This window comes from Mus caroli, unplaced genomic scaffold (assembly GCF_978045245.1).
Source record: "Mus caroli unplaced genomic scaffold, Mus_caroli_1 scaffold_10, whole genome shotgun sequence".
Classification (NCBI taxonomy): Eukaryota; Metazoa; Chordata; class Mammalia; order Rodentia; family Muridae; genus Mus; species Mus caroli.
In genome coordinates this window covers 50,879,019-50,901,571 of record NW_028227265.1, presented here as the reverse complement: position 1 = coordinate 50,901,571, position 22,553 = coordinate 50,879,019, and the positions used below count along the sequence as shown (strand labels likewise).

Below are 22,553 nucleotides of genomic sequence, written 5' to 3'. Positions count from 1 at the left end.
GTAAGCTCTCAGATACTGTCTGTGACAGCAGTGAATTCCATAGGTCCTCTGAGCACAGCCCTAGCTCATTAGCATGGGTCATCCTCATGAGCTTGCTGCACTTTAAAAAAAGTAATCGCTTGCTCTGACCCATGACAGCAATCAGGAAAGTGGAAGGAAAAACTGACTTTTCCATGCTACCTACTGAAGTAGGACTCTCTGGTTTCTTTGGAAACCCAGTGGTATCACGTGCTATTTCTCTGGAAGCTGTCTTGTGAGAGGATGTTTTGCTGAAGCAGACATGTGAGAGGGTACGTGATGTTTTGTTGGAGTGGATACTTGAGTGGTCACATGATGTTTAGAAAGAATATAAATACAACCCCACGGACAGTGAGTGGACGCTTCTGCACTGCTAAACCTTGCAATGCTTTGCTGGGCTTCAACTTTGTACAGAGAAACAAGCCTGTAGGCTTATATTCTTCAAAACCTACTTTAATAAGTGTACATAAATGCTTTAACCTCCCTTCTAGCCCATCACCCACCAGAGGTAGAGGAAAGGAAAGATTTATAGGGCAAGGGAGGACGTGGACCTGTTTAGAAATAGTTCTTTGGGGGCGAATCCAGTCTGCATTGTCAGGATATCAGCGGTTCAGTCACTCAAAATACTTGCAGACACTGTACTGGCTGGTTTTGTGTGTCAACTTGACACAGGAGGAGTTATGACAGAGAAAGGAGCTTCAATTGGGATCCATGAGATCCAGCTGTGGGGCATTTTCTCAATTAGTGATTAAGGGGGAAAGGCCCCTTGTGGGTGGTACCATCTCTGGGGTGGTAGTCTTAGTTCTATAAGAAACCAGGCTGAGCAAGCCAGGGGAAGCAAGCCAGTAAAGAACATCCCTCCATGGCTTCTGCATCAGCTCCTGCTTCCTGACCTGCTTGAGTTCCAGTCCTGACTTCCTTTGGTGATGTGGAAAGTGTAATGTGGAAAGTGTAAGCTGAATAAACCCTTTCCTCCCCAACTTGTTTCTTGGTCATGATGTTTGTGCAGGAATAGAAGCCCTGACTAAGACAAACACCATTCACAAACCAGCAATGGCAGTTCAATCCAGAAGAAACCATGAGGCTCTGCCTGAGTCTGCAGAAGCCTCAGAAAGCCACTGGAACACCACCATAAGATCTTTGCTGAGTTTCTCTCTATGAAATTATGACAAACAATAATCAGCAAAGCCCAAGGAAGACCAGCAAAGAGTGGCAAGGTAAACCAATATGACACAGCATTGTCCACTGTCTGTTGGGTTATATTTATACCTTTTCTAAACATCACAGGTTCTCTCAAGCATCCTCTCTAGCAAAACATCACATGCCCCTCTTCCAGGTTGCTTTCAGAAAAACACTTGTCTGTTCTCAGCAAAACTTCGTCCCAGGTGTCTGCTACAGCAAAACATCTCATAAGACGGTTTTCAGAAAAACATCATGTGACACAACTGCGTCTCCAAAGAAAGCAGGAATTTCCACTTCATGCACCAAAGGACTTCTCGTGGTAGTCTGATTGATTCCTGCCGCTTCTGCTGCCAGTTTGCAATTTCTGCTGGATCAAACCTCTGCTACTGATTCATGTTTGGTGTTTGCTATTGGACTGGACTGCTGATATCCTGACAGTGAAGACTGGAGTCATTCCAAAGAACTATTTCTAAACAACTCTTTTCCTATTTACCTTCTTTCTCTGCTACCTCTGGTCAGTGAGTTAGAAGGGAGGTTGAAGGGTTTAAGAATCCTAATTAAAGTAGGTTTTGAAAAAGATCCAAGACTGCAACCTATCCTCTTTGTTCACATGACATGGGCAACCTTGAGGGCTTAACTAAGCCAGCAATCCCACCTTACTGCTGCCCTTGCCCCATGCCTCCTGATAGTCTGCTCTCTGCCTTCAGAAGGCTAAGGAGCAGCAATAGCCAGCACTGGAGGGACTCCTCCCATCAGAGCACCTGTATTTCCTTCCAAAGCCTGACTCACGTGTGCACTGAAGGAGCTGTAGTTAGGCAGAAAAATATTACCCCCAAATTCCAATAGGGCAGTGCTAACATGCTTTGCTCTTCTGTGAGGCATGAAGAAATAAGACTACTTGAAATAAGGAAGACAGAGAGAGGTCCCAAGTTAAGACTTACTTTGTATAGGTATGTATAGTATACAAATTACTTTTTCAAATTTTCTTCAGATTTTGTCTTTGATCCATTTACTAATGTTTTTTGAGGGAAGTTCTCACTTACTACATAGTCCAGGCTGGCCTAGATAGTATGATTCTCTTGCCTCAGCCTCCCAAATGCTATGATTACAGACACAATCCTAGGCTTTTGTCGTCTGTTTAAAGCTTTTTTGAATTTTGTGTATTTACCGTGTGTCATCTTCACAAACCTTGGGATGGTAAGTAACTATTTAAACATTATTTCTAGGTGTGTCTGGGACAGTGTTTTGAGAGAACTGACTTTGGTGGCTCAAGCAAACAGTTGGCTCACCCTTGTGTGGGGAAGCATCAGCCAACCCAGGGTACTGAGCATCTGAGTAGATAAAAACAGAAGACAGCTGAGACAGAAGGCTGCTGGGGCGCTACTCCATCAAGGGGAATATGATCTTGAACTTTAGCTCTTAAGCTTCCCTACAATTCCAGCATGAGAGATCTCCCAGCCCCCATGATTGTGACAGTAAATCCCTCCCTACAAGTTCATATGTGAATGTATTTATATCTTCAATTAGTTTTATGTATCTGGACAATCCTAATACTTTACATGTATTAACATTTATGTATCTTTTAAAGACTTATGTATGTACGTATGTATTCATGTGTGTCTGTGTGGACATGTATGTGAGTGGAGATGTATGTGCATGTGTGTGCACATGGAGGCCAGAGAGGGGGTTGTGTGTTTGTATACATGGAGGCCTGTGTGCGTGTGTGTGTGTGTGTGTGTGTGTGTGTACATGTATGTGTGCACATGGAGGCCAGAGAGGGCATTAGGTGTTATCTTCTCTCAGTTTCCACTTTTCCTGTGAGGCAGTGGCTCTCAGAAGCCAGCAAGCATCAGCAATCCCTCTGGCTCTGCCTTCCATAAAACCAGATTTACTGTGCTGGATGCCTGGCTTATTATTATGTGCGTGTTGAGATCTAACTGTGGTCCTCATAATTAAACAAACAACTTTAACTGCTGAGCCATCCCTTATTTTTATTATATATAATACATAATTATATAATATATATGTACACACACACACACACAGATGGTTGAGATCCATGAAAATGGAGGCTGGTCCAGGCTCTGAGTTTCTTGCCAGTGGAGCAAACCTCACTTCTCATTACCTTTATGGCCTATGAGGAGCAATGGGCTAAATGTCAGAGTAACTAGGTAAATTGTAAGCTGACTGGGAGCCTCTCCTCCAGGAATGTTGACTGTCAGCTTCATCTCATGGCTCGCATGGGGTTCTCTGAAGTCTCTCGGTGGATGAAGGTGTGGCAAGGATGCAGCCCTGGCCTGGCCAGACTCTAGGCCGATCTGGCATGCAACCAAGTGACAGATTAATGATAAAAAATGGTCTTGAGCTCAAGCCAGAGCAATGAGCTGAATCTAACAAGATGAAATTAAACAAGGACAAATGTTAAATGCTTTTCTTAGGTTGGGGGGTGGGGAAGAAACTCAAAGTGGAGGAAAGAGAAATGGTGGGGGGGGGAGGAGGAGGAGGGAGGGGGAGAGAGGAGAGAGAGGGACAAGAAGAGGGAGAGAGGGGGGGAGAAAGACTTAGGCTTTAAGTTGTGAATAACTAAAACAACAAAAACATACAAAATTTTTAAGTGTATTCTTGTCTTTTGTTGTATTCCTGTCTTCTGAGTAAGTTAGACATTCCTTTATATTTTAGGTCAAGGTCCCCCTCGGAGGCTAGATTCCCATGGCAGGTGGGGCACATGTCATCATAAAAAGGTTATCCAAATGGATTATCAATAAGCTCTTCTGCCCAGCCCAGCTACTTTCATTGCTTGCAGGTAATTTCTTACACTGTACACTGTAAACAGAACAGAGTGAGCGTGTGCAGTGTGCAGTGCATTCAGAAGAACAGAGTGAGCGTGTGCAGTGCATTCAGAAGAACAGTGTGTGCAGTGTGCAGTGCATTCAGAAGAACAGTGTGTGCAGTGTGCAGTGCATTCAGAAGAACAGTGTGTGCAGTGTGCAGTGCATTCAGAAGAACAGAGTGAGCGTGTGCAGTGTGCAGTGCATTCAGAAGACACGGGCAGGCGGCTTACTGACTCCACAATGTGCACTTCGGAAGAAAGTTTGAGACGTGTCTTCCTGGAGGGAGCATGTTGGTGGCAGTTTTCTCCAGGAACTGAAGGCCTGACGGGAAAAATTAGGCTTGTCCAGCTTTTAAATGTGCTTTCTCAAAAATAAATAAATAAATAGTGCCTTCTCTCTAAAAAATTAAATTACTGTGTTGAGAGCGTATTTTGGGGGCAAAACATTTGCCTACCTTCTGCAGGGTCCTGGATTCAATCCTTATTACCACAAAATAAGTAGTATTTTATATTTATACTTATAACTTTAAATTATGTCTGTGTGTGTGGGCATGTGTGGGTCCTGCAGAGGCCAGAGGTCTCAGATCCCCTGGGGGTTTCGGGCAACCTGATGTATGTGCTGGAAACCAAACTGAGCTCTTCTCAAGCCCAGGCAATCTGTAAGAGTAGTCCATGCACTTAACCATGGAGCCATAAGTCTACAGCTTATACTCTACAGCTCCATAAGTAAATCAATGTAAGAAAATAAAGTTGATTTTACAATAATGATATTTGGAAAACATTACTGTTTTGTTAATAGTAATATTTTCATTTTTAGAAACAGCCTTTAGGTAAAAGACACACAGTGGGTACTAGAGAGCTGGCTCAGCAGTTAAAAGGCACTAACTGCTTTTAAAGAGGTCTGGGATTGACCATAGGTGTGTGGGTTCATTTCTGGGTCTTCAATTCTATTCCATTGATCTACCTGTCTGTCGCTGTACCAGTACCATGCAGTTTTTATCACAATTGCTCTATAGTACAGCTTGAGGTCAGGCATGGTGATTCCCCCAGAGGTTCTTTTATTGTTGAGAATAGTTTTTGCTATTCTAGGTTTTTTGTTTTTCCAGATGAATTTGCAAATTGCTCTTCCTAACTCAGTGAAGAATTGAGTTGGAATTTTGATGGGGATTGCATTGAATCTGTAGATTACTTTTGGCAGGATAGCCATTTTTACTATATTAATCCTGCCAATCCATGAGCATGGGAGATCTTTCCATCTTCTGAGATCTTCTTCAATTTCTTTCTTCAGAGACTTGAAGTTCTTGTCATACAGATCTTTCACTTCCTTAGTTAGAGTCACACCAAGGTATTTTATATTATTTGTGACTATTGTGAAGGGTGTTGTTTCTCTAATTTCTTTTTCATCCTCTTTATCCTTTGTGTAGAGAAAGGCCACTAATTGGTTTGATCATCCAGAGACTGCCCCACCTGGGGGTCAATCCCATAATCAGCCACCAAATGCAGACACTATTGCATATGCCAGCAAGATTTTGCTGAAGGGACCCTGATATAGCTGTCTCCTGTGAGGCTTTGCCAGTGCCTGGCAAATACAGAAGTGGATGCTCACAGTCATCTATAGGATGGTACACAGGGCCCCCAATGGAGGAGCTAGAGAAAGTACCCAAGAGCTGAAGGGGTCTGCAACCCTATAGGTGGAACAACAATATGAGCTAACCAATACCCCCAGATCTCATGTCTCTAGCTGCATATGTAGCAGAAGATGGCCTAGTGGGCCATCATTGGGAAGAGAGGCCCCTTGGTCTTGCAAACTTTATATGCCCTAGTAGAGGGGAACGCCAGGGCCAAGAAGTGGGAGTGAGTGGGTAGGGGAGGAGGATGGGGGGCGGGTATAGGGGACTTTTGGGATAGCATTTGAAATATAAATAAAGAAAATATCTAATAAAAAATGTGGGGAAAAAAAGTCTGTGAGTTGGTTCCTAGCACCCACATGGCAGCTCACCCACAGTCCCCTTCCCCAACAGGAGTATGTGTGCTCATGTGTGCGCATGTGTGTGAGTACACACAAACACACACACACACACACACACACACACACACACACACACACACACTTCCAGCTCCGGAGGATCTGATATCCTCCCTGGCCTCCATGGGTATCATGTATACATATGACAACATACAAACATTCATACATACAAAATAAAAAAGTTTTAAAAAGGATACACATTGACTTAAGCAATGATCACACATCCAGCATGTGTCAGGGTTGAGGCATGACCAATGAGTTCAGGCTACAATCGGACGAGTGGGAGTTTAAAGATTAAAAGCAGAGCTTCCTGGAAGGTGGACGGAACAGATAGAACAGACATCCCTAGGCTTCCTTGCCACAGTGCCTATTAAGGAAGCAATGGAAAAGCACCCAGCGGCCTTCAAGTTTTCAACCACCACCTGAAACAAGAGCCTAACACAAAAACACTAAAAATTCCTCCATTTGAACAGGGATTTTTTTTTATATTTAATCTTTTTAGTGCAGACTCTTGCCTACTAAGTTGATTGCATTTCTCACGCTGTACTACAGCACAGCATACTCCAGACTAGAAAACAAGTGTGCAAGACTGCTTGGGCCTCCATGCCAAGAATTCCATTCAACAGCAGCAGGTAGCAGTTGTGGTTCTCCCTAGCGCTGTAATGAAGCTTCAAGAAAAACCGTTATTCTGGCCTCTCTTTTGAAAAGATTTGCTTATTTTTAATTATGTGTATCTGCGTGTGGGGTTGTGAATGTGAATGCCGGTCCTGCAGAGGCCCGAGGGAGGGCACCGGCTTCCCTGACACTAGAGTTACAGGCAGCTGTGAGCTGTCTACCGTGAGTGCTGGGAGTGGAACTCAGGGAGCACGGGGAGGAACACGCTTCTGCTTCTCTTCACCGTTCTTCCCAGTGCTCTGTGCTTGCCTGTTCCCCATCATGTAGAGAATCCTTTATTCCTTTACTGAGGAGCTGGTGGAGAGAGTGACCGTGCAATGGTCACGAGCGGCAGCAGCACACTGAAAGCCTGCTCTCACACGGCTGGGTGTGCACCCGAGCTTCTCTTGAGAGCAGAGACTAATCTCCTGGTCACGCTGACAACTACTCCATTGTGATTTTCTGCACTGAGCCGAGGAACTGTTCGGTGTCTGAGGATTAACAGAGGCCATGATTATGCCATGAGTCAGTAGGCTCTGGAGATGAAAAGATGCACTCAGTGCCAGAGGCTGGCTCAGGAGAATGACCAGGCTGGTGCTGACGGGGGGGACAAGAGTGACGCTACATTAGGCTAGCCTTCTACTTTAATGCTCTAGATACTTAGCAGTGAAGATGTTCTGTGGTCAGGACCTGTCTGAAAGCATAGTGTTAGCGGGCATAGTGGTGCACACCTTTGATCCAATACTAAAGAAGCAAGGCCACATGGATCTCTGTGTTCAAGGTCAGCTTGGTAGATATAGCGAGTTCTAGGCCAGCCGGAGCTTCATAGTAAGAGTCTTAGACAAAACCCAACAAAACCCAAACTGCTACCTTAAAAAAAAAAAAAAGAACCAACCAAAAGCATGACCACCACAGGCGCCCGACGCCCACCCCAAAGCCCATTTCAAGTTTTTAACCTTGTTTGTGACTGGCCTATCATTTCTTTTCCTTTCTCTACATACAATCCAAACACAAAGGTTGCCCATATCTCTCTCTCCCTACCCCCCACTCACAGGCTTCTAACTTCTGTGCCACCTGTAGGTTGTTTTGTGTGTTAACCAGGAGTTAACCTAGAGAAGTCTGCAATTAGTGCACGGTTTCTCACCTAGGAATGCTTTGAAGAAATAAAACACAACCCTAGCCTTTACCCTGCTGCCTCTGCTGTCCAGGTTCTGAAGACCTCAGCACTGAGTTGCGGATGGCCTTGACTTACTCATGTGGCTTACTGTCCCTGAAGGCAGACAGTGAATGACCTTCTGCCCTGACGGGATATGGAGCAAGTTAGTGTCTCCTCACTCGTAGACATATTAGGCTCTTGTGCAAATTAACCAAATTGAACATATATACTTCAAAACACTTACCAAGCAAGCAAAACATCTCTCTGAAGGTTTTCTTTCTCTTTACAGGTTGTGTACAGGCTGAGATCTCACAGACCTGTGGATGTTGAGCCATTTGACACCTGTTTCCAGAGCTGCGGTAGCATGTGCCTGGCTGTAACGTTCCATGTACTTTATTTTGGTGAGCATGGCAAGATGGCCATTACTTTCTCTCCACAGTTCCTGTCACTTGCTCTTGTATGGTGCGTTTCTGATCACAGTGATAAGGCACCCAAAGGACGGGTTCCACTGAATTCAGTCTGAAAGCTTAGGTTCTAGGTATGAGAACCTAGGAGCTGGTCTTCACCGGCATGGTCTGAGGTTTGTAGCTGCCTCGCTCAGGAAGCAGAGACTGATTACCATGACTTCTAAGGCCTGGCCCCAGGGACCTTCCTCCAGGCAGGCCTTTACCTCCTAAAGGTTCTACAGCCTCTTCAAAGAGCTAGGGCCAAGAGTTGACATGGATGAGCCCCTGGGGAACACGTCCTGCACTGAACGAGAGCATTCACTGATGACCATGCCATCCCCATTGAGCCAGCAGCGGCCATCCTTGGTGTTTCTTCTGCTATCTCAGCAGTGTGCTCTAAACTCTCGCATACACATGCCTGGCGGGAAACACTTTCCAGTCATTCCTTAAAGCACCCGGGTCTCCCACAAGGTGCCACTCAGTAACACTCTATGGTGTGGGAACATATCCTTACCCTCATAGGAAGGAAGCTCGAGGAATGGCTAACCTGATAAAAGTAATACAAAAACACAAGGCTGGGGGTATAGCTTGGCCACTACATATTGCCTGGCATATGCAAGACCTTAGTATTGAAGTAACAAATAGAAATGACAGTCACAACAGAGGCAACCTAGAGAATGAAATGTGATTCAGGAGGTGTGGGTGAGAGGAATGGGGGCTACAGTGTGCTGTAAGGACTGGTCATCTGGGCTCTTCCACAAAACGGGGGGGGGGGGGGGAGGGGAGGATATGGGTTTCCCTAAAGAAATGGCTGGCAGGAACAGGACTCCTATTGATGTTTGCACTGGTTTTTAATAAGGACAGAGTTTGCATCTTCTAACTTGATCATTTTAGTTGGTTTCCTACTGGCTTAAACTAATTCCACTTCTCTGAAGAGACAGAACATGTTTGATTAGAAAAGCACAGCTTAATTGGGGAGAAGAGTCCCCTGACCTCTTACTGGTGTGTGTGTGTGTGTGTTGTTCTGGGATCAAAGCCATGCTGCTAGCACCAAGCCAACTGAGCTGCACCTCCAGCCCTTAAATGTTTCTCCAAATACATGTTTCACCCTTTCTTCTCATACGAAGTTAGTAGGTCACTGGATCAGGGCTGTTTACACCTCTTGGCATCATGGAATTTTCCTGAGTTTACAAAATGATCAGTTTCAAAGAAAATTTTCTATTTTAAATGTTTCTTAAGTGTTGTGTTGAAAAATATGAGATCAAAAGAGAAACTGTAACTAAAGCCCAAAATAAGATGAAACACACAAACTGGCCTGGTTGAAGATGAATGCAGAACAACTGGAAAGGTGCTGTCAGGGGTATAAGAGCACATACTTAGCATAGGCATTATGGCAAAGAGTCGGGGCGCTGGGTAAAGAGGTCAAGATGTATGAGTCAGCCTTTTGTCACAATGACAAAGCACTTGAGAAAATCAACTTAGCAAAGATGCCTTATTTTTTTCTCAGCTTTTCCGGTCCATGATCAGGTGGTTCTATTGCCTTGGCTTGTGGTGAGGCAAAACACCATAGCAGGGACCATGTGAGAAAGCAAAGATACTCACCTTGTGGTGGCCAAAAAGCAAAGAAAAACAAGGGGAAGGGGAGTAATTCTAATATAACCTTCAAAACCATGTCCTAATGACTTAAAACTTATCAGGCTCCACCCCCTACTAAAAAGTCCCACTATCTTCCACTAGCAAGCTGGTGACCAAGCCTTTCTCACGTAGCCTTTGGTGGCCATTTAAGATTTAGATAAGGCACCTAACTACTCCAGTTGCCCTTACACACCTGAGTGCAAGTGTCTGTCTAATAGTACAAATGGAGCTAGTACTGAGCTTAGGAGGAAGGAGACGGGACCACAGTCGGACTCCGTTCTGCAGTGGATTGGGAAGCCTGATGAGGCACACACACCCTCTGCTGTGGAGACTGTTGAGTAGTAACTAGAACCAGGAAGATTTTAGAGACGAACAAACTTTAAAAGGTAGATATTTCAAAAACTAACAGTCTCTACAAATGGTGTCTATTGACACAAGCCAAGGGGGCAGGTTTCTACTTTGGCCTAGTGTGTAAAGCCAGTGACCACCTATGTTCTTCCCTGTTACACTTCAGTAACGAATCGCTGTAGCATTTCTGGATGTGGAAGACAGTAGCCTACACGTACATCCTGGGACTTTTCCTGTTCCATGACTAGGAGGGAAGAAAAACTGATTTATTGACAGAAATGAAGCAACCCAGCACTCAAGTGTGGTTCCTGACTGCAGGGACTCCCCAGATGACCCTGACAACTTAACCTCTGTGCCTCAAGTGTCTTCATCTCAAAAAAGACTTTTATTTAGTGACCAGGATTAGTTCTGCTAAGGACACCAGAGGCGTGTGTAGAGGCGTTGGTGTCCGGGTTGCTCCTCTGAGATGCTGGAAACCCCCCCTTGCAAGCACCTGCACCAATGCCAGTGCTGGAGGAATGGTGAATGGGTGTAGCTCGACTCTCGCTCTCTGTGGGGTTCTTCGTTTCTCCACTCTTCTCCACCCTTCCAAGCCCCTAACACTAGATAGGAGAGAACAAAGGATAGAAAGGAAACAGGGTGGCACGATTGTTAGACTATTTCCTCCTGATTAGGATAGGAGTTGCTTGGAGCAAGTCTGATCTTCACTGTCAGGACATCTAATTTCTTCTTTGTGCACAACTAATGAAACCTCAAGCAACAACCAACAGCGACCGGCCAGCAACCAACAGCGACCAGCCAACGACCAACAGCGACCGGCCAACAACCAACAGCGACCAGCCAACCACCAACAACCCACCACACCTCTCGAGGCCCTAGCATTTATTTGCAAAAATCCCCAGAATTCTAAATGTCATACAATTGCAGAAACTGTCTGCTGCTGGCAACATCATACCCCTGCTAGAGCATGAGGACAATCTGAAGCAGCCCTGTATCCTACACCTGGGATTAAACCAAAAACAGAGTCTTATATTTCAGTGTTTTTAAAGAAATCAAAATCCCCATAACACATGGATCTGAAGCAGATGCCACCAAAGATCTCACGGTCAGAAGGAAACAAGCAAACTGCCAGTCCAGTCCTAATAACTGCACCATTTTGAATGAGTCTGCACATTCATCCTCGAGGTAAAGATATATGCAAGGGGTTTTGGATGCACTAAAAAGCAAGCCATGTAAACCTAATGCATAGACTGTTCTGATGTTACACAATCCATAGCTTTGAAACATTTAACAAGACATGCTGTGATACAGACTAAAAGCTCCATTGTCATCCACCTACAGTGTGGGTAGAAGATATATTGGCTTTGCTGTTATCACTTTCAATATTTCCACTGAAATCTAGAAATATATTAGCTGGGAATTCTTCAAGTCAACCTGGCATGAAACAATCTACCCAGACAGACCCAGCTTCTGAAGTCATGATAGAGTCGCCACTATTTGTCTTTGGTCTGATTAACTGAACAAGACATTAGGGACAGGGGTCTCGTGAACTCAGTCTTAAAAGATTCCCTTTTCAATGCAATAAAAAAAAATCTCACTGCACTCTGCTTCTATACACTTCACAGAGGGCTGTTAAGGACATCGATAATGCAACGGCTAGTTAACGCATGGCTGACTTTGTGATAAATGGGTTGGACTACAATAACCATAGATGTGGTCAAACACTACCCTGTCTGTGTAAGTATTTTCTAAATGAGATTAACACTTTAGTAAAAAGATTGAACTAAGCAGCGTGCCTTACCTTCACCTCACCGCTGGGCCCCATCCAACCAGCTGAAGGTTTTATAAGACTGACCTTCGAGGAAGGGGTTTAGCAGACTAACTCCAGGTTCAAACCGCAGCTCTTCTGCAGCAGGGCTACCCTGCCAGTGCAGGAGTGTCAAAGTTTAACCAATCTCTGCCAGGATTTTTGATTTTCTATGTCCATGAAAGGATTTTATTTTACTAGAACTTAAATCATGGCCATGCAACTTGCTTGGTAAATATGAAGCAGAAGTGAGTGGCATCAAGTCTAAGCAAAAACACAAAAGCTAGGGAAGGAGTCTTTTTTTTTTTCCTTCTTCTATTTTTTTGGTTTTTCAAGACAGGGTTTCTCTATGTAGCCCTGGCTGTCCTGGAACTCACTCTATAGACCAGGCTGGCCTTGAACTCAGAAATCCGCCTGCCTCTGCCTCCCAAGTGCTGGGATTAAAGGTGTGCACCACCACTGCCTGGCTAGGGAATAATTCTTAATACTCTCCCCCATGTTCACAGTAGAGTTTTACCTATTGGGTCCTGTAACACCAGAGTTGCTGGTTTTAAACCTTTAGGATTTGGAGACGGCCTCTAAGACGCCAGTCAGGAGGGGGCTGTTCTGCCCGGCCATTTACTCAGTACTACACAACAAATTCCTAGCTTTTCCTTTTTGTTGTAATTCCAATAGGGTTTCTGACAGAAACACTGAATAGTGTTTGGACTAACATATGCAGTTTGAGGTAATAAACCCATTTCTCTGAAATTATTTTACAAAGGCTTTCACAAACCGAGTCCTCCTTTAACCCAGTTTGTGTGTGTATGTGTGTGTGTGTGTGTGAGACCAGGATCATTTCCATTAGAAGGCTTGGAATAAACAGAGCCCATGTGGACTTGACCAGTTTTGTAAAGTAGGCCTTGAAAACTGCTCTATCTCAATTGTTCAAATGTTAAATGATTCTATAAAGTTCTAAAATACGTTTACATTTCTGTCTGCCACAGACCTCAAACTACTACCAAGAAAATAAATCCTTCAATCCTTCAGATGACGGCATTCAAACTGGTGTGTGATAGTGTGGGGGCAAAGATAACATGAGAATTTAGTTAAGTCAGAAAATCTGGCTTTTGTTGGATATATAAAAATGTGTAAAAACAGGAAACCAACAGACCCATGAACAATGCATAGATGGGAAAGATCAGATCTCAAGGTTTTCCGGTTCCAAGTTTATCTGAAATTTTAAGGTATAAAATAGCTGAGACATCAAATGCATTTATGAACTATTTTCAAAATCCTGTCCCATCTAAAAAGACAGTGTCAGGTACTTTCTCCTATAAATAGCCAGACTTGCAACTGACTTCCTATCGTGCACAGGGGGTAGTGTCTCACTTACTCATTTAGGGTACCACATAGATCCTGCTCACAGCTGCCATTCAGTGGGCGCTGATCATCAACATCATTTCTTCCAACTCCCCTCCCTAGTTAGCTCCTCTAACTTTTCAAGAAAGCAAGTGTGGTGGCTTGAATGTTTGGCCCAGAGAGTAGCACTTCTTTGGACATGTGTCATGTGTCGCTGAGGGCGTGGGCTTTAGCTTGTCCTAGCTGCCTGGAAGCCAGTCTTCTAGTGGCCTGCAGATGAAGATGTAGATCTCTCAGCTCCTCCCGCACCATGCCTGCCTGGATGTTGCCATGTTCCTGCCTTGATGATAATGAGCTGAACCTCTGAACCTGTACGCCAGCTCTAATTAAATGTGGTCCTTATAAGAGTTGCCTTGGTCGTGGTGTCTGCTCACAGCAGTAACAACTAAGACAATAAGCAAGCATCACTTGAGGCTGACTCTTGCCCTATTACACAAGAGGTGCATCCTGTCCTTTAGGCAAGACTTTGTGGAGATCAATGGAAACACTCGTGACTGCTTGGCCAACTACAGTAGACAAGGCAGCAGCTCCTGGGATAAACCCCCTTGCTGGACATTCAGATCAGAGCACACCTAGCCTTGTACTCTCAGAAGCCAGCTGATTAGAACAGGTAGCTGCTGCGGAGCACAGCCACTTGAAGGTCATGAGGGAAAAACTGCAGTTGTCTTCTTTTCACCAATACTTTGTTTTGGGGCAGGAAAAACAAATAAAACTTGACAACCATAGATTGGCTCTGAGAACTCCAAGGTCACAGCATGGTTGAGATCTTCTCACACCAGGAACAAGCCAATACACTGGAGCACCATGTTCTCTTAAACCAAAGTCACTGTAAAGATGGGCATGTATGTTAATCTGCAGTGAGGGACAGACTGGCTCCTTGGCCTGGAATGCTGTCATCCAAGAGGCACTGTGAATATCAAAGACAGTTTTCCCACAGTGCTTATTTCTAATGAAGCCGACTGTAGCCTCCAGGGTGATGCGGCTCACACTTAAGTCGATGCTGCTGTTTCCAACCTTGAGGAAATCCCTTAAGCATTTGTTACTATCTGTCACATCATTAGGAACTCCTCGCATGCATTACATATGGCCTCAAACACGATGCTCAAGATGTGAACCCTGTCTGCAGGCTGAGGGGGAACATGGTTCAGACCACATGGCCGCCATCTGTATTTGTACTCGTCTACAGCTCTGTTTGGGATAAACACTTTTGAAGTAAGAATTGATTCAGTCTGCAAGATTAGCCAAGGAATAGCTCACAGACCAAAACAAAATGTGAAGGCAGATAGTCTGGAAAGCAAGCACAAGTTCTGTTTCCTGCTAGACATTCTGTTTTGTCACGGCCCAAGAGAAAGATGGTGGCAACTGTGGTTGGGGGCATAGGGACACGGAAAATGTATTTACTCAAGTGAAAAATTTTCACCCTACAACAATTGTCTTTGCTACCATCCAACTGAAAACCATTCACAGACCATGAGAAGACTACAGTTAAAAAAAAGTAATTTTACCATTTACAATTTGTTTCAGAATTCTATCACAAGAAGGTATGCACAGGGGACAGCATGTGCTGGTCCAGATGCATAATATGGTTATTACCATAAAAATGGCAGCATTTCCCAAAGTCCATCTTGATTAAAAGCGGTTCCATGGATGAAAACAATATTCTGCAGTAGAGCTATTAAGCTAGAAATGGCAAGAGGGAAATAAAGACCTGCATGCTGGAGGGGAGGTCAGGGAAGAAATGAGCAGAGCCGGGATGCTACAGACTGGTGGGAGATAACAGCAGAACTGCTTTCAGAGCAGCTGAGGGAATGAATGAAGGGATGCAGTAACCTGGCAGCCTCACACACTCTAAAAAACAAATGAGAACATGTGTGCTCCACTCTGAGAGACATCCATTTTCTCCTTTAAGGAAGCCATTTATAAAAGAGCAAATTGGTGATTTGTACTTACACACTGGTGCCTTTGCAAGCCCCTGTCAGGAAGTGATGAATTGCTGAAGCTTAGGATAAAGTGTTTTATTTTCAGTGTGCACACCACCAAACCTTACTCCTCTTTCCTGAGTTATTAATTGTTTCTGATTACTATTTAAATTAGACAAATGCCATATATACACCTCTCCAGAAAGCACATCCTCCCTCCTTAGCTGTCCATCTGCTTCCACTTCCTTCAGCCAGGCAATTGCTCTAAAACTGTCCAATCTCCCGAGACAGGGATTCTGTTTAGATTGAAGGAGGGTAAGGAAAGCCCTAGCGTCCATGCAACCAAAGCACCCACACATAGTCTACTGACAGCACAAGCCCACTCAGCGGGAGTCACATGACCTGAAGGCCAAGAATACAACCCTTTCCCCAAGGCCACTTGCTAAAGCGAAAAGCAGGAGAAACTCTTTCCCAGCCGAAGCTCAGTGCCTGGAAACTGAGTCTAGGCACTCTGGGCTTGCACCACCTCAGCGATAGCTAGTTTCTCAGGAACAGTAGAGCTCCTCCCCTGGCTGGAGTAACCAGCCATTGCACCAAGACTCTCAACAGGGAGCAAGTTAACATGAAGAGTCTAACTGCACAGGAGGCTTCCAGGCAGTGTCTCACCTGACGTGGCTGACCTTTCCAATTCCTGACTCTACAGTTGCACTCCTTTGTGGAGATACCACCACTAACTAGGTGACTAAATCAACAGATGATTTTCTGACTTCTTGTCCCTTTATAGCCCAAGGCTGAAACCATATGACTTTCCATCTACCTGCTTTAAATGGTACGGATGGTGAGTAGAGAAAGAAACAACGGATGCCTCCAGAATGCTTGATCACAGGCTCTGGGATGTACCATTTAGTCAGCTGAATACGTAACCAAACAATGGAGTGACAGTGCAGGGATCTTAGGTAAAATAATCCTGGAGAAACAAACTGTTTTAGTTTTAGCATTCTGTACAGGCAGAAATGATAAAGACTGAGACATAAATGTGAAAAACTTAAGAGTCAATCTGTAATGCAATACCTCTATCTTATTCCAATGTAATTAAACAAACAAACAAACAAACAAACAAACAAACAACCCCCCACCAACCACCATGAAAACAGGCCAACTAAGATGGTAAGAGAACCAAAACCACTTCATCTATCCATCTCTGAAGAGCAGTGCCTCCTGGTGTCTTCACATCCGCCTCTTCTGTGTACTTATGTACAGCACTGGAAAGACAAGAGAACGAGCAGTCACTCGAGGGGCACAGCATTGGTTCAGTTTTAAAGGTGCGCGTGGGTCCTGGCCTGCGCCTCGAACACTTTAAAAGACTGTTTCTACCATGCAGCGAAGGTCACTATAAAACAAGCTTTGTGTCTAGACCGGGCTTGGACATCTTACCTGATTATAACTAGTCTTATCTATGCATATTACTGACTTTGCAAATTATGACTGGGAATTAGAAAAGTGAAAGTGCCAAAAATGTAAGAATGATTTGTAAACAGCTATATCACAAGTTTTGAAAAGGGCGAATCAGCCAAATCTTTTAGGTTAGGTCTCACATTCAGAATGACCAGCACATGTGTTCAGAGAGACGATGGCTCATCACTTAAGAGCAGATGTAACTTACAGATGTTACAGAGCAACAGGGCTGGGTCCCCAATTCCTACAAAGCAGTTCACAACCAACTGTAAATCTAGTTCCAAGGAGTCCAGTGACCTTGTGTGGCCTCCTCAACTACCAGGCACACATATGATGTACTTACAGACATGCAGACAAACACTCATACACATGAAAAAAATGTAAAAGAAAGAAATGGCATTATTTTCATTTATCTCCCCAGTTTACTCTGTAAATTGGTTTACTCTGATAATTTTCCATAGGAGGAAAAAAATGAGAAGACATTTTTAAGAAAGCAAAGTCCTTATTCTGAGATTAGTATAAACCTTTGGTCTCATCCAACATGTATTTTCGCCAGTCATTCTTAGCACAGTGGAATGTGTGCTGCATAGAGATAGGACAAAAGGGGCCACTGGTCAGGCTGTCACCTAAGGTGTACCCTCCCTCTCCCATCCCACATATCTTCAGATACTGACAAGCTCGTTCAAAGTGAACAGTAGATGTTTCCTCAAAGAGTCCAGCACAGACTTCAATCAAGTGACCTAGGATCCTCTTTAAGACCCAACTACAAATAGGGAATAATGACACCTGTTACTGAGGATGGCAGTGAAGTGTAGGAGCCATCAGAATAGGAGGAAAGCACTGCCTGGGAAACGAGACAGGCTAGGTGGATGTCAATGTAGGAATGGCTCCTGCTATGGGGGCTACTTAAGAGCATAACATTTCCAAGCAAAAGGAGGAGGGCAAGTAAGAATAACATGAAATAGAAGAAATTCTACTGAACTGCAAGCAAGGTATGTCTAAAAAGTCAGGATATTTAATTCCTAATGAGACCTAACTTTTAAGGCTTTTAAGAAGAGAACTTGAGAGCCACGCCTTCTGTCCTACTTCTGACACACAGAAAGGTACAAAGCTCCACAAAAGGCACCTAAGTCTTGAATAGAAAAAGGACAAAGGACAGGCTAAATGTCAAGGGCGTTCGTGTGGCACAGGATGGCTTCCACTCCCAGACAGCACTGCGAGAGTACAGTATGTGGTTGTGTAAGGTAATGGGCCTGATTAGTAAACAAATACCCCTCAGCAACTGAGAAAGAGAATTTCTAGTTCCAAACCTCCATGGAAAATTCTCTTTCCACTCACAAACAGACCTGGTTTATACTAAAGACCTAAAATATAAGTACAACAAACAAGCAAAAGTAAAGAGAACCTTAACACTTAGACCCAGCAGCTCTCTATTATACGCAGGAACGGCCTATTCTGAACACTCAATGGAAGGGAAGCTCTTACCATTGTTTCCTCGGATGAACGCATCTCCGTACTTATTCTTCAGCTGTCCATTTACATACTCCTCTGTCTGTTCCAGGGCTATATTCATGTAGCCATCCAGGCAGGCCAGGACCCCTAAAAGTAAGACAGAATTCAAAATTACAGGCTATATTTTAGAACTGACAATCACTTTATTCATTAGCCTTCAGACACATAATATAAAAATTCACACTGTAAACAAAACTCAATAGACTCAAACACAAAAGGCGCCTGCCTTTCCTCGGTGCCCCCGTGAATGAAGGCTGGGCGGGCAGAGCATGAGAGGAGCCGTGCATCCACCACAAGACAGGCAGCCAACTGTCACTCCCTCCTGGGACGTGTGCTCACCACAGCAACTTTGAAAGCCTTCACAAAAGTATAAGCATTAGAATATTCCAACCAAAATGCCCTTCTATGGGAGCCAGGGACAGACATGGCAACTATGCAGGGACAAATGAGCCTCCATCGAGGTGACATTTGTTACTTTAGCCACTCGCTCGCTCGGTGAAATACGGATCTGGCAGATTTATCTCAGTCTTTCACAACATCTACTGCAGCAGATGAATGGACCCAGGGTGAAGAGGAAGTCTCCACAATCTGTTAAGATAATAGACAGCAGGTGCTCCTGAAAGAACATCTCAGAGCTGTGGCTCTCAGCGAGGAGCAGCTTGGGAACAGAGAGCAACATATTGCATTACAACACACTGCATTCTGTTTTGTCAGAGTTGGACTATTTTTAAAATCAAAACTAATAGAGAAAAACGGCTACAAACATGCCAGGGAGCTTTCAAGGAAAACAGCTCGGGAGGATTGTTACTCGTGTTAAGATGGCATGAATTTCTAAAATCTGACCACAAGATTTTTTCAAAAGACGAAACTCGTAAGCGTCTGATTCTCAGTCTCTAAGCAAAACTGGTTTTTAAAACAGAATAAAAACACGCTACAGCTTCAATTCAATTAACTAAGTCAGCAGTCCCATTTAAGATCTTAACTTCATTAATATGCTCCTTGCTCTCGGCTCTGCCCCCATTATCCTCTACACAGAGGTTTCTTTTCAAAACTCTGTGTGTGTAATCTGAGCACAAGACATTAACCGAACAGAATTCTATGAGAAGGGGTAAACTTTCAAAGAATCAGACTGGACTGTCAACTATCAAGAACAATAACTTCCTAGCCAAAGAAAGCTTAAGACAGTTCCCCAGTTTGCTTCTTCTCTGCTGTGCTACACTGAAAGCATATTCAGAGACGAGTAGGAAACTTGCACTGCATGATATGGAATTAGACAACAGGGTCATTCAAACTGTAGCATCACTATTATTCACTGTTAGTGAGTTGGGACTGGGAGGGGACAAGCAGAAAGAAAAAGGGCTTGAAGATAGCTGGCTATCGTACGACGACCCTGACTCAAAAAGCAAGTAACCAAACACACACAAAATATTGGCAACAGGCTATTTATGTCAAAAACTAAGACAAAAACAAGGTGATTTCCCCCTCTATGTTTTTAAAGATTTCATTTTACTTGTTATGCTGTGTATGGGTGTAGGTACATGCACACGAGTATAGGTGTCCTCAGAGGCCAGAGGTTGGAGCTGGAGTTCCAGGAGGCTGGGAGCTGCCCAATGTGAGCACCAGGAATAGAACCCAGGTCCTCTTGGAGAGCATTATGCACTCCTAACTGCAGAGCCATTTCTCTAGCCCCTTACCTTCTGGCAGTGCTGAGGGTGGAACCCTCCTACTAAAACTACTATACCTTGTGCTAGAACTTAGTGGGTTACTAAATATTTATTTTCATTTTATATGTGCGAGTGTTTCCCCTGCATGTGCATTGTCTTGTGCCTCCAGAGGTCAGAAGAGGCATCGGATCCCTTGGAACTGGAGTTAGAGGCGGTTGTGAGATGCCTCGTGGGTGGTGGGAACTGAATCTGGGTCCTCTGCAAGAGCAGCCAGTGCTCTTATCTGCTGAGTCAGCAATTTCTTAACAACGTTTTCCAGTCAAGCTTCAGTAAGTCCTAGCTCCTCACTTCCTAGTGAGAACAGCCACAAAATTTCAGAGTTTATGGAGAACAAAGTGACAACGTATTAAAGTACTTAGCACACATGTCAATGTGTGGGGAAAGGAAAAGTTTAAAGAACTTTAGAGAAGAGACCAGAGACAGCCGCACAACTCTGCTGAATCAGTCATCACGCTGTGAGACAGCCTAAGCAGCTTAGCACATCTCAATTTGACAAGAGTAGGCATGTCATTATTTTAAACAGAATCTGCTAGCAGTTCCCAGAACTACTTATGAGTTGCTGAGATGCAGCTCCAACCATATAACACTATGTCCACCTCCGATGGCCTCTGCCTTGTCTTCAGTATTCTTCATTTCCTTTTCAGGTTGGTTGTTTTCGTTTTGAGATAGGATCATATTTAGCCCAGGCTTGCCTCAAAATCAGATAGAGCTGAAATTACCCTCAAACTCTGAATCTTCCTGTCTCTTCCCCAGTGCTGGGATCACAAGACTGCACCCAGAGCTCCTTAAAAAGGATTCTCTACAGGAACAGAAAAGCATCTTTGGCTACTTCATTACATGGCTGTGAAGGTCACACTGTGAAATGATTCTGGCTAAATAAAAGCTTGCCAACTGTGAACTCTTCTGCCAAAACAAATGCTGCCAAACCCAGGTGTCCTCTCGTCCCAGCTCTGCACAGTGGAGTTGCCGGTGACTCTCTAGCTACTTTCTGGGAACTCAGGCAGACCTGACCTCAGAACAGACAGGAGACAGAATTCACAAACACTGAAAGTCAGAAGCACACCACAGGCAGGCATTTTACTATAAGAGGAACCGCAAATAACAACAACAACAACAACAACCAGAACCGCCTCAGAGGCAGAAGATTAAAAAAACCAACCAACAAACAAAAACCTGTCAATGAACAATGTTTCTGGTCTGTTGAGCACATTTAAGAGGTTAGTCACATTTTCTTATTTTGGTTATACCAGTTACGATCAAACATGAAAATCCTACCTCGATAATCCACACCAGAATTTAATTTCACCACAACTGGCCGCCCGATGATCTGCTTTAAGAAGTCGCTAGGGGTTTGCTTCCGCAGGCTCATGTTTAACAACCCTGATCAGAAACAGGAAAGAGCAATACATGTACACACTAAAGTTAATTATTCACCAAAAAGCAAAACAAAACTCTTGGGCCGTTAACATATCTGTAAGGAATGAAGCATGAAACGATTTGAGGACCTGTGTCTCACACGCATCACCCCACACAGCCCCGGCAGCCCAGGGCACAGCCTCAGAGCTGTATACAGAGCAGGTATTCCTAACCACCTGTCCCCTTACAGCTGCCACCACCAAGACTCAGTTAATGAACACTTGTTCTCTGCTAACAACTGTACTGACATCTATAAATGCCACATGTTAGGCCGCTGGGAGAAGGCGTGACATGCCCATTTTACTGATAAAAACAGAATAGAAACATTAAATAACTTGTAGCAAATTGTGGTGAAACAAAAATATGACAGAATATTTAACTCAACTTTGAACCAACAAAGCAGGCCCACTCATCAACAACTGACATCTAAACATTCCTCTGAAAAATCCTAACTGAAACCTAAAAAGTGAATATAGACATACTGTGCCTAAGTGCTTCACTGTATGGATTCACTTAAACTTCACTACAATGAGGCAGTTATTGGTATGTGCAAAAGTGTCACTTACACACGAATGTGACAGCCAGAGGCTGATGCTCAGTCTTCCTCGGTCTCTATCCACCCAATTGTTTGGAGACAGGGTTTTTCTTTTTTTGTTGTTCTTTTTTTTTTTTTTTTTTTTTTTTACTGGATATTTTCTTTATTTACATTTCAAATGTCTTCCCCTTTCCAGGTTTCCCTTTCAGAAATCCCCTATCCCACCTCCCTCCCCCTGCCTCTATGAGGGTGCTCCCCTACCCACCCACTCCTGTCTTCCCTGTCCTGGCATGCCCCTACACTGGGGTAACAAACACCTTCAGGCCCAAGGGCCGTTCCCACTGATGTCCAACAAGGCGCCATACTCTGCCACATATGAGGCTAGAGTCATGGGTCCCTCCATGTGTACTCTTTGGTTGGTGGTCCAGTCCCTGGGACCTCCTCAGTTGAGAATTCTGTGTTTAGCTCTGTTCCCCATTTTTAAATAGG

General features: G+C 44.1%; 1 protein-coding gene across 2 annotated transcripts in view; it reads right to left on the bottom strand.

The window, feature by feature from the left end:
- The window catches only part of Lsm6 (LSM6 homolog, U6 small nuclear RNA and mRNA degradation associated), a 41,728-nt gene that overhangs the window by 12,254 nt on the left and 6,921 nt on the right, over positions 1 to 22,553 (bottom strand). For both annotated transcript variants that reach the window (XM_021170412.3, XM_085843801.1), the window contains exons 2-4: positions 21,389 to 21,493; positions 18,363 to 18,476; positions 16,240 to 16,684 (exon numbers count right to left, since the gene is read on the bottom strand). In XM_021170412.3, coding sequence (XP_021026071.1) covers positions 16,650 to 16,684; positions 18,363 to 18,476; positions 21,389 to 21,482 — 243 coding nt within the window. In that variant the 5' untranslated portion in view covers positions 21,483 to 21,493 and the 3' untranslated portion in view covers positions 16,240 to 16,649. The remainder of the gene's footprint in view (positions 1 to 16,239; positions 16,685 to 18,362; positions 18,477 to 21,388; positions 21,494 to 22,553) is intronic.